This window comes from Limulus polyphemus, unplaced genomic scaffold, assembly GCF_000517525.1.
Source record: "Limulus polyphemus unplaced genomic scaffold, Limulus_polyphemus-2.1.2 Scaffold3752, whole genome shotgun sequence".
Lineage (NCBI taxonomy): Eukaryota > Metazoa > Arthropoda > Merostomata > Xiphosura > Limulidae > Limulus > Limulus polyphemus.
In genome coordinates this window covers 69141-82429 of record NW_013669362.1, presented here as the reverse complement: position 1 = coordinate 82429, position 13289 = coordinate 69141, and the positions used below count along the sequence as shown (strand labels likewise).

At 33.2% G+C, this 13289-nt stretch overlaps 1 protein-coding gene across 2 annotated transcripts; it reads right to left on the bottom strand.

The window, feature by feature from the left end:
- Positions 1-1513: 1513 nt before the first annotated feature.
- LOC106469978 (THAP domain-containing protein 2-like) lies at positions 1514-10855 on the bottom strand. Of its 2 annotated transcripts, none has more exons than XM_022398537.1 (3): positions 10148-10855; positions 8524-8716; positions 1514-5836 (listed from the first exon to the last, which is right to left on the bottom strand). In XM_022398537.1, exons 1-3 carry the CDS (start codon positions 10213-10215, stop codon positions 5564-5566), a joined length of 534 nt encoding a protein of 177 aa, XP_022254245.1. In that variant the 5' UTR covers positions 10216-10855; the 3' UTR covers positions 1514-5563. The 2 variants fall into 2 exon arrangements, with proteins under 2 accessions (XP_022254245.1, XP_022254246.1); XM_022398538.1 differs by lacking the exon at positions 1514-5836 and adding an exon at positions 7996-8035.
- Positions 10856-13289: the final 2434 nt, after the last annotated feature.

Here is a 13289-nt window from a genome sequence, read left to right as displayed (position 1 = left end):
TATAATATATAATAATGAAATGTGACTGTATTTTACAAAATACTATTCGACTAAAACACAGCCAAGACAAGTTACTTTGTACAGATCAAAGGTCAGTTTTATGTTATTTGATACAATAACATAGTGTACGTGATCCGCGTCATTGTAACTTCTGTACTGTTAGCCAGGCACAGGTGAAAGGACAAAATAATAAAAAATATTAAATATTTTTTTAAATGTACAATGTTATGAGATTTAAGCTACTTCGTCTAAACGTTTATATTTTCATGTTCATTCTAGAATGAAAGAAGCATAATTTAGGTTTATTTCCTAATTTTTATGGTGGTTGCGAGATCGGTCAAATTTACCGAACCCGTACAGAAATTAATTACTGAAAATAACAGATAGAATATAAAGTTTTTTTTTAAAGAAACGTTGGATAACTATCCGGACATTATAAAGATTTCGCATATAAAATTTGAACATTTTCTGATGCATACAAATATTTTTAATCTTAAAATGAAAATTACTTTGCATGATAGACAGGCAAGATGTGAAACGAAAAAAAAGGCATGAGAGAAACATTGTTTTACAAACTTTACGACTTAATAAGAAAAATTAGATGTTTAATTAATGTTTACTGATAATCTGCCAAATTTCGTTAACGTTCGCTTACTAATTTAAAAGATTAATTTAATCGAAAGAGCTAAGTAGCTGTTATTATAGATCTGTCTTGTTGAAAGATATATTGATGCCAAACTCACTGAGATCCTTTTCATACATTTGAAGAATATCTGAAAGCTTAGAAAGATGAACTCCTTCTTCAGCAGAAATTTACACATGAGTCACAAGTTCTGCAAAGGCTCTTGCTTTGATCATTTTAACATTTTCAGCTGCTTGGCACGTGTGGGACTGTCGTCAGATAAAAAAAAAACGACAATGGTTCCAGTATTTTGTCAAACATGATAGATGATATCTGACATAAGTTGCCACCAAGTCACCACATAATATTTTGGAAAGAACTTTAGTGTCCGACATATCATTAGCCATGGCTCTGAGATTTGCCTCTGCAAGGTTTGTGGCATACTCGTGAAAATCTCTCATTTTATCACAGAAGATACATGTGTTGGACCTGCTGGTAATTGGGCGGCGCTTTCAGTGTTGGACACCACTTAAAGTTTCTGCTTCTTTATCTTGATGCTCATTATGTGACTATTTTCATTTCCTATTGATTTCTCTTTCTGGTTTTGATTTGTCGAATTTCTGAAGGCGTGCAAGATGCTCTATTTTCCATGAAACATTCTGGCGTGCCTTGCTTACCAAAGTCTACAGGACCAGGTAATGCATTAAGATCTCTGAAATGCTACACATTTTCCAGAAAGTTTGTGTAGACTTCTCTAGCATATTGAGTTGTACGATGTTGAGGACATGATAAAGGCGATGTGTTTGTTTTGCTCTGACATATAACACAGCAAGACCAATCCATGTTCAGGCAGTTATGTGATCACTACTTGCAATGAGACAATAAAGAAAATATTTGAAAATCATCTTTATTGAATTAAGCTTGTACATAACTACTTTGCTATGAAAGTTATAATCATTTGATTTAATTAACTAAAGTTGAAATGGAAACCTTAAACCTACTTCATAATGGATTCGATTCAGCATGGCAACTAGCAGCCTGAGGTGAAAATATGCTCGAGAACAAAGCTTAATACATAGGAAAGTTCAATATATTTAGAGGCAACATTTGTGACCAAGTATATGTCTACGGTATCGACACAGATGTGATGTTTAACAAACCATTATGTCTATAAAGTACAAAATATTACTTTTTTAAAATCAGATGGGAATTTTTTATACTGTGCTGAGTAGTCTATCCACGCACAAACTAGAGAATATATAGTGAATTTTTAACAATTCAGCCAATATTGTCTATCTCTTGCTGGTATTTTGTAATAACTTATGGTTAAAATAGATTTCCTCTACATTTTCTTAAGAAAAAGTCTGATAGCAATGGATTTCCCATCCTTGAAAATGTACAAAACGATGTATTACATTAGTCTGTATCTTAATTAATAAGAACATATGACATAAAGTAGATTTTCAAAAATCCGTAGCAGCCATCTTGGTTTAATATGGTCAAATTGGTTGGAGCATGATATTTTTTTATCTTTGTGCCAATAGGTGCTTATTAAAAAAAGTTGCTTTTGTCACTGGTGTAACGATAATGCCTTTTTACATCGCTAAGCCACGTCACAATTCAAAGCCCTCTTCATTTCGTTTGAACAAAAGAGGCTGGTTGTTGCTATCTTTAGTCTTTTGTGAAGAGTCAAATTCATTGTCTTTCCGAAGCATTTCTTCTTTAGCGGAATTCTTTGGAAATACTGCAGCAGATTTCCTTTTTGCCATTTGGTTTGCATTTTCCCACTGATCTATATATGGAAAGCGATTAGCGGCTACACGTCTGCTATTTTACCACACCTACTTAGTTCCACCTTAACACATTGGTTAGATAGCATTGTATTAGTGCTTTCCATAATTTTTTCTTTTTGAAATCAAAATTATAGAATAAGAAATCAAAATGATTTTTTGTAGTTGAGAGGTGATTATAATTTGAAATTTTATTCACTATTTCTCACATTTATATATAAAGTGTGGTTTCATTAACACATATCAAAGAAAGATTCGACATTAGTTCATGTAATTGAGTTGATACAAAGAGATATTGGATTACAAAAAAAATAAAAACTCTTGTTAGATCATATTATAAGGTATATTAGATTTTTATTGTAAATCAGAATTAGAGATAAGAAAGATATACCAAATAAAACAATAGTTTGTTTTATAGAAGAAATACAGAGGAACTGCCTCCTTTCTTGCAAGAACAAAATAAATATTTATTCATCAGTTATTACCAATTATGTTCATGCTGAATGAGTGGATTATTCATACACACAAATTCAAAGCAATATCAGTACATAAAAGGATAGCTGATTACTTTAACTCTATAAGCAAGGTAGGATGCACAAGAACCTCTTACGCAAACGTAAGTAACATTTGTGAATAACCTTTTTTATAATTTCTTCACATATTCATAAAAGTAAAAATAATAATCATTAAGCAGCATAGTTGTTACAGAATGTATCAATTATCCAGATTGTTGTTTTGTTTTTATAAAATACTGTATTAATGCCGTTAAGATTTGGTGTTAAAAAAGGAAATCTGCAATTAATTAAAAACAATCTTTTGTTGACAAATGAATTTTTTTTTGCGATTGTTGTAAAAATTTACTGATAAATGAAAAAAATGTATTTAAATTACAAATGAGTTCTCTGAAATAATCATGAGATACAAACACCATTTTACACGAACACTGCAAACACATAACAGTTTTGCATAAAGGCCTATATAAACAGCTTTGTGCGTAGATAATGAGGCTTTGAGTCTATTCAATTACATGTAAATATTAATGAACTCTACTGGTATTAAAAAACAGCTTGCCGAATGTCTAGCTTACCAGTGGTAGTGTCTGTGAATGATCTGGCCAAGTGATGCACCCTGATTTTGGAATAGCACAAGGATACGCACTTTATCAAGGTAAATATGTGATTTTTATTAGGCTCTGTGCTGTAGTAAGTCATCGAAGGTTGTGCATGCATTATGTGTGTGCATTATGAAAAATGGGATTTTTAGATTCTAGAGGCAGACCTGAATCTGATGCAATCAACAGATGCTGAAAACATCTTTCAGTGGTTTCACAAACCTTAATGGTACTTTGTGAGGGTTTGACAAGTCCACCTTTGTCTTTCATAAAAATGAAAATGTCGCCTGGCTCATCGGCTCTAAACTCAGCTGCTGTTAGCGCTGCTTGACAATCAGGACAATGGGTCCTCTTGTTGACCATGTGAACCACAAATCCGGCAACATAGCTCACTGCAGCTTGCTGATAGGACAGGAATGTTCGGAACAGCATCAAAGCCATCATCTGATTCGTCAGAAGATAGCAAGGTGTCATATCATCAGGATATCTTGAGAATTGTCTGGCACTGCATCTTTCATTGACTTAAATGCTTGTGCTGCTTGTAGGATCTTTTTCATGTCTAGCTGAATGCACTTTCCACCAGCCCCTTTCACATCATGCCTCACCAGCATCCTGTTGTACGATGCAATGAACTGACGTACAGTTAGGCAATTACTAAAACCATATATTAACCTGACAGCTGCAAACAAAAAACAACAATAAAAAAAAACAATGCTCAAGATGATATTAGCTTAACTTGTAGGTCAACAAGTAGGGCAGTTACGATGCATCTGTTTTCACATATTGTTCATCGAGGATCGTGATGCTTTATATAATTGCCATAAAGCCAATTAAGGCTGTTTTGAGTGTTGTGCTTGTGATCAACTTTCCACTTCTATCTTTAAGTGTTGCTACATTCTGGTAGGCTTCATCTAAAGACAGCATCATAGAGCTCTCATTGGCAAGCTTCATGGATGCCTTGTAGCTGCTAGCCAAAGGATTCCTTGAGTTCATTATGTCAAATAGCTTATCAAAAAATTCAATAGACGTACAGGTAGATTCACTGTCAGCAAACTCTTCCAGCTCTAATTCCTGTCAACAGAATCTAAGAGCAAAAGCAATGCTCGAACTTTGTGTCTGGGCAGCAAGATAAACTTTCATCTGGAACTTCCATGCTGTGTGAGCTGGCTTGAGCTTGTTCTCAAGGCGTAGACGTTCCTCTTGTTGTTGTTTGTTGAGGCCTTCTAGATGCTGCCATCTCACCTTCTCATCAGTTTTATCAATGATGATGCCACATGTGCCAAGAGTGTTCCTGATCAGCTTCAGTATGTGACAAATATCTTGCAGGACAAATACCCGTTGGTAGGGTTGAGATGAGTTGGGAAAACTGGGATCAAAGTTGGCAGAATCAGTGGATTTGTCAAGCTCTTTCAGCATTGAGAAATGATATGAAGTCCATCACACATGAAAGAAATAACCTTCATATCAACATCTGCCTATTTCAAGATACGTTGACACACAAAATTAGCCCATTCAGCATCTGATAGGCTATTGGTGAGAAAATAGCCAAATGAAAAATTTACAGTGATCATGAATGCAAACCACCACGAATATCAAAACCTTGGTTGTTAGTGGTGAAGAATCATCAGTGATGACAGAGCCAATGTCAACATAACCTAACATCTTTTCACCATTCACTCAACATGCTTCCTGATAGCCAATTCACCTAGCATCAATGCACACAACACACCCTTGCTGTTCTTCTTGGCTTTGTGGACCTTGACCTCAAGAAATTGTAACACCTCATCACTAAAGCCTGGACTCCCATAAATTCTGCTGTACCACTTCCTGATGGTGGATGGATGTGGCAGGCCTAAGTTGAAAGTGTTGCAGACATAACTGTAAGTCTTTACAGAGGAGAAATGTAGTGTCAAGGCAAAGGACTTGAGGACAGGATGGTATTCCTTATGTGATGTCTCTTTGACTTTTTGGCTCACAATGTGCTTCATCAGTTCCAGTGGTACCTCAACAAAGGTCTTTTCAAGCATGTCTACTCATGACTTAGAGATCATTTATGGAATCTGCATGAAGTATATAACGTTTTGCAGGGAATCTACTTTTTTGTGCAATCTTCCTACCTAGCTTCGACCTTTTTCTGCAGGCCTGAGACACATCCACAGTCCAGTGAAGCTTACTCTTCATTTTCTGTGGGCTGGCTGTGCAGTACTGATGATCTGCAACAATAATTTTATTGTCTACAGTCACATGTGGAGTTTGCTGATGATTTGATTCTGCATATTGTCTTGTTGTGGGTAGTTTGTGATTGCCAGCTTTCTGAAATCAGATACATATAAAGCATAATCTCACTGCATTATATAACTCAAACATGAAAAAGTCAATAATTTTTCTACATGTTATTACCCTTGTATAAGAACTAGATAAATTATATTTATTCGGTTTTGATAAAAAAATAGCTAGAGCATTTTACGTTTACTCAGGATCCATTTAGTCATAATTATAACAATATAAACAAAATATTGGAAATTTAGAAACCTGCAAATAGGTATCATAAAAAAATGTAACGAAACAAGATATTGTAGACATTACTCATACTAAAATCCATATTTTGGCTCCTTGCTGTTACATAGAATTACATTTGGTGGAGTCAAAATAGGGATTTGTAGTTTGAGTAAATGATGTCTACAGTATCTCCATCTTGTTTTCTCACTTTTTTATGATCCATATTTGTACATTTTTAAATTTCCAATTTTTACTTTATCTTGTTTGCTAGCATTTGTATGCTTAATTATGGGCAAAGGATTACTTGATATAGTAGCTAACTTTATACACTAATGATAATAAACATAACTTGTAGCTAGCTGATATGGTTCATGAAGAAATTGATGATTTACTGTAGCTATTGACTATTTGATCGCATTAGTTCGAGATGTCAACTGCAAAACTGCCGCTGGCGATTCTCATGGAGATTTGTTTGAGAATATAGTGAGTATTTATAGTTTCTGTGTAACTTAATTCCATGTATATAATGCATAGCAATGGGAAAATATATGCCTATACTAAGACACAACCCCCACTAAGCACAGAAAAAAATGTTTTACCAGTAAAAAGCCTTTTCAAATACAACATATACATCTAAAACATTGATTTAAATAAACCTTCGTGTCTTTTAACGTAATTATTCTACAAACGTGTAATACAATTTAATATTATGTGTACGAATTTTTTTACTCCTTGGCTTCATACATAGTATAGGGGTTAGCTCCCTAAGTATACTGATTGTATAGTGTACAAAGTATTGAGTATCTACTCGTGACAATCATCTAATGCTCTTCTATTATTGGTTGGTAAATCCTGTTTCACTCTGTACTTAAGCTCTTTAAAGAAACACCAGGTATTTGTAAGAAAGCTAACTTCAAGGGATAATAATAATAATAACATTGTTTAAACTAAAATTATGATGTTTTTTAGCTTATGTGTGTGTGTGTTTTGCTTATAGCAAAGCCACATTAGGCTATCTACCGTGTCCACCAAGGGGAATCAAACCCCTGACTTTAGCATTGTATATTCATATACTTACCACTGTCCCAGTGGGGGGACTTTTAGCTTATGAAGGAAACAAATCGACTTTTCAATACCCCAACAACCTTTACAGTACCTTATTTAGTATTCTACAAAAGATGTGGGTGCAACATACCAACCGTTTTTGTTGTAGGTTGGCAAGAGAATAATAATAAAAAAGAAGAATTACAAACGAGCAGTTTTGAGTGGACTATCTTTTCCTTGTAAGTCTAACATGCTGTTTTTTTCTTTGCATTTTGTACCTGTACAGCTGTAGCAGTCAGTAGTAAAGATTTTAAAGTGTTGTTTGAACTGAATATTTACTGTTTAACGTGCTTTTTGCTCGAACGTTTTATTAGTGTTTCGTGCAATTCCTATTATGAACCACTTTCGACTGTCTATCGTGGTTCGTGATATGAACAAAGCTGAATATTTGCAGTAATCAATTTGTCAGAATTTAAAATATAATTCTTATATATATATATATATATATATATTTGCCAATTGCCAAAATAGAAAGGCTTTTACTTATACTTCATAATAATATAAATATATACTATGTTGTTGTTGGGCTTAGGACTCTTCTACAGTAGGTGTCTGTGACTTGTTAAGTGATAAATTCAACAATGAATAAACACTACGCACTTCACTTGTTTTCAAAATAACATATATATTCAGAACAAGTTATCGTATGTACAATAAATTCCTCAACACTATAGATATTATGGATATATTATAAATACTATACACGTAGTTCTCTCCTTCTTGTCAAATATCCACCTAGGCCTATTCAGTTATTTTAGAATTTCAGTTGACAAGCAGAACTATCTTCTCGATGATTCACTTACAATTGTGGCTCGAGATACCCTAATCGTTTGGTCTTCTTTCTTTTGAAGATCCCCTGTTTCTTTTGTCAAAGTGCACTCAGGCTGATTCAATTACTTTAGAACCACGCTTTGGGGGAATAAAAATATTTTTCTTATCTTCTTTTTTACTGTTAGTTTCCTCTTACCATCTAACATATTAATCGTTAGGCCTATCACTTCTACGGTAATTAACTTCGCACCAATTTTATTCTCTGTTGCTATTATCTGTCTGCTGCTTCCCGCTCATCTCACGCTATTTATATCTTTATTACCTAATCGTCTGTCCGCCTTCTATTATTTATGACGTCAATATAATGCACGTGACGTTCGATATTCTCAACATCACTGAATTATTAACAAAACTTCCTACAATCATCTGCTTTTAACTCTTAGTTAGCAAAAACTAAACAATAATAAAACATTCACTCACAAAACTAAATTAATCAATAATATTTGAACGAAACAGTCTTTTAGATCATGACACAATTGATAATAGTATTTCTGTAATAACTGAGTTTGGGTGTGTGGACGATGTAACTTAGTATTTCTTTAAAAAACGTGTATATAAGTATGTACCTTCTGATAATGTTTAGGAAAGTTGAAGACTGTCGGTACTGCATCTGGACGTAGTCTGACAGTTTGGCCAGTTTTGTCAAAATATTCCTCCTCAAAATGATCGGAACACACTACTGCCTTGTCTGATGGCTTGAATTTCTCTCTCCTCATCCTGGCCACCCATAGTTGTCGTCTTTCAACATTCTTGGGAAACCTAAAAGAAGAAAGGGTGCATGATTGAATTTAATTGATTATTCTCATATGAAGGAAACTATATGATAAAAATATGCGTATTATGTACATCAAGTTTTTCCATATCAAGTGCCCACACTGCTTTTACAACTGTGTCCATTTGCTTGGTATGGTGATTTCGATGTTTGATATCCCCCACTTTAAATGAATTGGTTCTTTCCTTAACTTGAAAGATTTTTCACACTTGCAAGATAGGCGGTTGCTTACTGGCATTCGTCGCTGTCTTTTTCATACTTCGTGCCGTTTATCGACCAAAGACTGAATCACAATTTTAGGTTGTTCTGGTATATATTCAGTCAAACAATTCCTGCTTTGAAAGGATATGTTGTGTTGTTTTCTATTCAGTTTATTACATTATTATTTTCTTAAAAATACCGTAAACTTATTTTAAAAAAATACCAATGTTTAAATTCAATGTTTTGGAGTTAAGCTTTTATAAATTGTATTTGTCTAAAATTAGAGACACGTTTTGTAAGTGCAACAATAACTTACATAGAAAAATGTTTATATAATATAATGACAAATAATTTAAATATCCGAGAGAGAGAGAGGTTACTTAACATAATATTGTTACGACAGCAGAAGTCACGTGACGCTGGAATTTCTAGAAGGATTATGACTGTTCCTGGCAACTTTAGTCTTTTCTAGGCGCCCTCTATTTTAGTATATAAGCCCGTCAAATAAAGAGGAGATATAATTGCAGATAGACAGATAATTGAGTCAAGTGACCCTAAGTAAAGTGTGTGAATCGTTGTGAATTTTAGCGTGTGTTTAAATTAAAGTGACTGTGGAAATTCTGTGTATTGCAAAGTTGTATTGAGAAAGAATAAACTAGTTTTATTTAAGAAAGGATTTGTATCGCTGAAATTTTTCTGAAAGAATTTCTACGGGAAATTAACAAACAAGCAGATATGTAACAATACTTACAGTTTCTTTAGTTGCACTTAGGCAAGTAGTTGCTGTTTTGTTGGCATGTGTTTGTGCTCTATCGAGATGTGTTTTGCGAGATACTGAAGTTAAAGAAAAAGTCAGTAGTTGATTTATATTTGCACTTCATATTTGTCGCCGTGCTTGTATTTAATTACATACAAAAGCGAAAAGGTGGCGTAGTGTTGAACGGGTCTGAATGGAGACGTCCCGGTCAGGGCGTATAGGAAAATATTTACATATTTTTATTTTGTGCGCAATTTTATCATTAAAATAATCAAATAAACAGTGATCATGCTTATTAAAGTGCATATGTATATTTTAGTTAAACACAGTTCATCACACACCAATTTCGATGGGGTTTAATTTGCCATACATTTGTTATAAAGAGTACTCGTTCTCCGTATATTAAAAGTCGATAAAATTTGTTTAACTGATACGTAATAACCCTAAGATGAATACTTACAAGTGGAAAGTTTTGCCACATCCCTTGGTTGATATGTTGCTGCATCCAACAGCTGAACAGCGAGGCATATTGATCAAGATTCCTATACAGTAATAGAGGTATTATAATAATATCGTAGGGTGGGCTCTATAAGTGTGTGAAATAAAAATGGCCGTGGGAGTCTTCCGGTGGCTTCACCCCTACCGTAGCCTCAGAGTGGTGTACGCTCCATAGATCAGTGGTGCCGACATGATAGTGTGTTTAAGAAACGAACGTAATCTCGCGGCTTTCACAATCTCACTAAAACCCGCGAGACTGTTTCAAATCTGATGTCGTCATGCGCACACACTTTTTGGTGATGTTCCAAAAAAATAACAAAACATCTGAAAAGGTTACAGGAGATGCTTTATGAATGTAAGCCATTTGAAATCAAATTTATGTTCAGAGCACAGGTTGTGTGGCTTGTGTTTGGGAAGTATTGTAAATTGTGCTCATAACGACGTCAGCCTCGAATTAAGGTGTTTTAATGACAATCGTAGTCTTTACAGTGCGGCGCGGGGCCCAAAAACTTTAGTGTGAGGCACGTGGCATCCACTTTGCCCTAAGCCAAGGCCGATCTAGTGTATTATAACCTTATAAAACGTGTAGCACACTGATTTATGTGTAACAATTAATTTATTGAGGTTCAGAATTTACATATACAGAGAAAATTTTAAAGATCTGATTATAGTGTAAGTATATAGGTTAAAAGGCTGACCATTCTCCTTTTAATTTTATGCTAAGCTTCTTTATAGTTATACACTTAACTGATTTAACAGAATTATGAAAATGAAGTTTTCGCTTGTTTTAGTGCAATAAAACATATACACTTTTATTGTAACAAATTCTAATTACAAACATGTGAGTAGTTAAAATCCCTTCTAATAAACATATTCAGGGGTGTAGGAAGGAGTTGCAAAGTGGGGATGCCTAGTTAGACATGCAGATTTTACAATGAAAGATTGAAAGTATAACTTAAAAGGAGCTGTTTTCAGCAGCTCAATCTAAAGGATTTAGGAGCATGCCTCCTAGAAAATTAATATAATATCATTTACAGTTAGTATATAAGTAAAATATGTACGGTTCCAGTGCCTCTGGCATTTGTAAAACGTCGGTTTAATTTTGATAAAGTTTTAAAAAACGACCTTTACACTCGAGATGTATATATATAATTTATTTTAACCAACGTTTCGCCTTTGCGACTTCCTAAGGGTTAATATACACGATATTGAGGAAGCCGCAAAGGCGAAACGCTAGTTAAAAATATATATTTGGAACGTAAATGTAAATTTTTTTCTAAACTTTTTATCAAAATGTGTAAATCCCTCCAGTATGCACTACGAATTTTGAAAGAGAACAAGAAATGTCAAGCAATCGACTGATTGGTTTAATTTTATGGTATTTATTTTATCTCATCGTGAAAGGAGTAAAAACAAATTTAGTCACAACCATTATCAATTTAATTCATTTGTTTACAACTTCATTTTAATGTATACAGCACTATTTTTTCAAAATCTCTGATAAAGGATAACATCATTGCTCCAATTATTATTGGTAAGTTTCATCTTCGTAGATTTAGATTTTTGTGGTAGAAAATAGCTTTGTTATGTATTTTAAAAACATTCCTGTACTACTACTACTAGTGAGGGGGATGAGAATGCATCTTTCAAGTTTATTTTAATCCATCTTCTGTTTAAATAATTGTCTAATTTCTTTTGTTTTTAGCAGAGTTAGATTTTACTAAGAATCATTTTAGTTAATGATCAAGTACTATTCATTTGTAGGATTTTTATTACACAAAAGAATTACTAAATACTACATTCAACAGTAACATTTTAAGTAATGTTATTCATATTTCTATTCCAGAACTGTTTATCATGATACACTTCACATTTGTTACTGAACACCCTATGAATGTTCTTAGATTAATGCTCAATACTGTTCATTTTGATAATCCAGGAAAATTGACTTGTTGTGACACTGTATTATGTTACATGATTATTTATGATCACTACAGTTTCAGTATATCTATAAATACAGTAATACTTTTTATACCATCAACTGGTGTAGAGCAGGAAAGTTTAATGTAAAGAAATGAGATTTCAAATGAGTATTGTTTGGATGTTAGTGATACATGATGATAAAAAGCATTATATAAAAAGTTATTGGGTCGTTCCCTGGTGTTTTACTTCTAATTCTTTCTGACAAAGTTCAATTTTGCAATATACTTTTCTCAGTGTACACCACAGATAGTACTGAATAAATAATTTTATGTAGCATTTACCATGAAACTGCATGTGCAAGAAATGCACTTGATCTGTATCGAGTTAAGTGTTTAAGAATGAAATAGTTTTACCATTATTTTCTATAGAAAAATCTGGAAAAGTTGAAATTTTTATGAGGAAAGTTACATGTACATATAAAAAATGTCAATTTCTTATTAGTAATCCTGGGTAAGGAAAAAGCAGTTAACAAACTGTCATTAACTTCTATTGAAAGCAGTAGATTCAGGTTATATTAATGGTATTTTTAATGAATTTAATAAAACTACAATTAACATCAAATGTTATGGCTATGTAGATACCATTACATTTACTTTCAACAGGAACATTTTATTTTGTATCAAGAAAATGTAACTGAGTGAAAAAGGTGAGGCATGGAACAGGGAAGATGGCAAGTTAACATCACTTTAAATCCTTTGATATGTTTTAATAATACTAATGCATTAGCATTCCTTTGAGATATCAAATTTTAAAATGATTTGTACTACTCATAATAACAAGTTTCACTATTAAGGGCTGTATAGTATTTTCAAGATGTACTGTACTGTATTTACGTGCATTATCACATTTTGAAAAAATATGTAACATTTTTAGCAGAGTGTCATATTTTTATAAAAATGTTAGATGAAACATCAGTGAATGTATTTTGTAAATAAAATTTTAGATTCAACAATGCCTAGATTATAAGAAATTTTATGTTTATTATCTGGGATTTTCTTTATATTAATATTTCGTCGGATTCTGGTGGTTAAAACGTGTATATATATATATATATATATATATATATACTTCTGTCGGACGAGGCGATAGTACGTAACAGCAGAGATACAGGTGGTACGCCG

Bases quoted from the DNA above. Each gene is read 5' to 3' on its own strand.
- LOC106469978 (XM_022398537.1), bottom strand. From the start codon at position 10,215: ATGCCTCGCTGTTCAGCTGTTGGATGCAGCAACATATCAACCAAGGGA. The intron at 8,717-10,147 runs GTAAGTATTCAT...TTCTTCTTTTAG, and splicing joins TGTGGCAAAACTTTCCACTT to GTTTCCCAAGAATGTTGAAA. The intron at 5,837-8,523 runs GTACATACTTAT...ATCTGATTTCAG, and splicing joins TTCCTAAACATTATCAGAAG to AAAGCTGGCAATCACAAACT.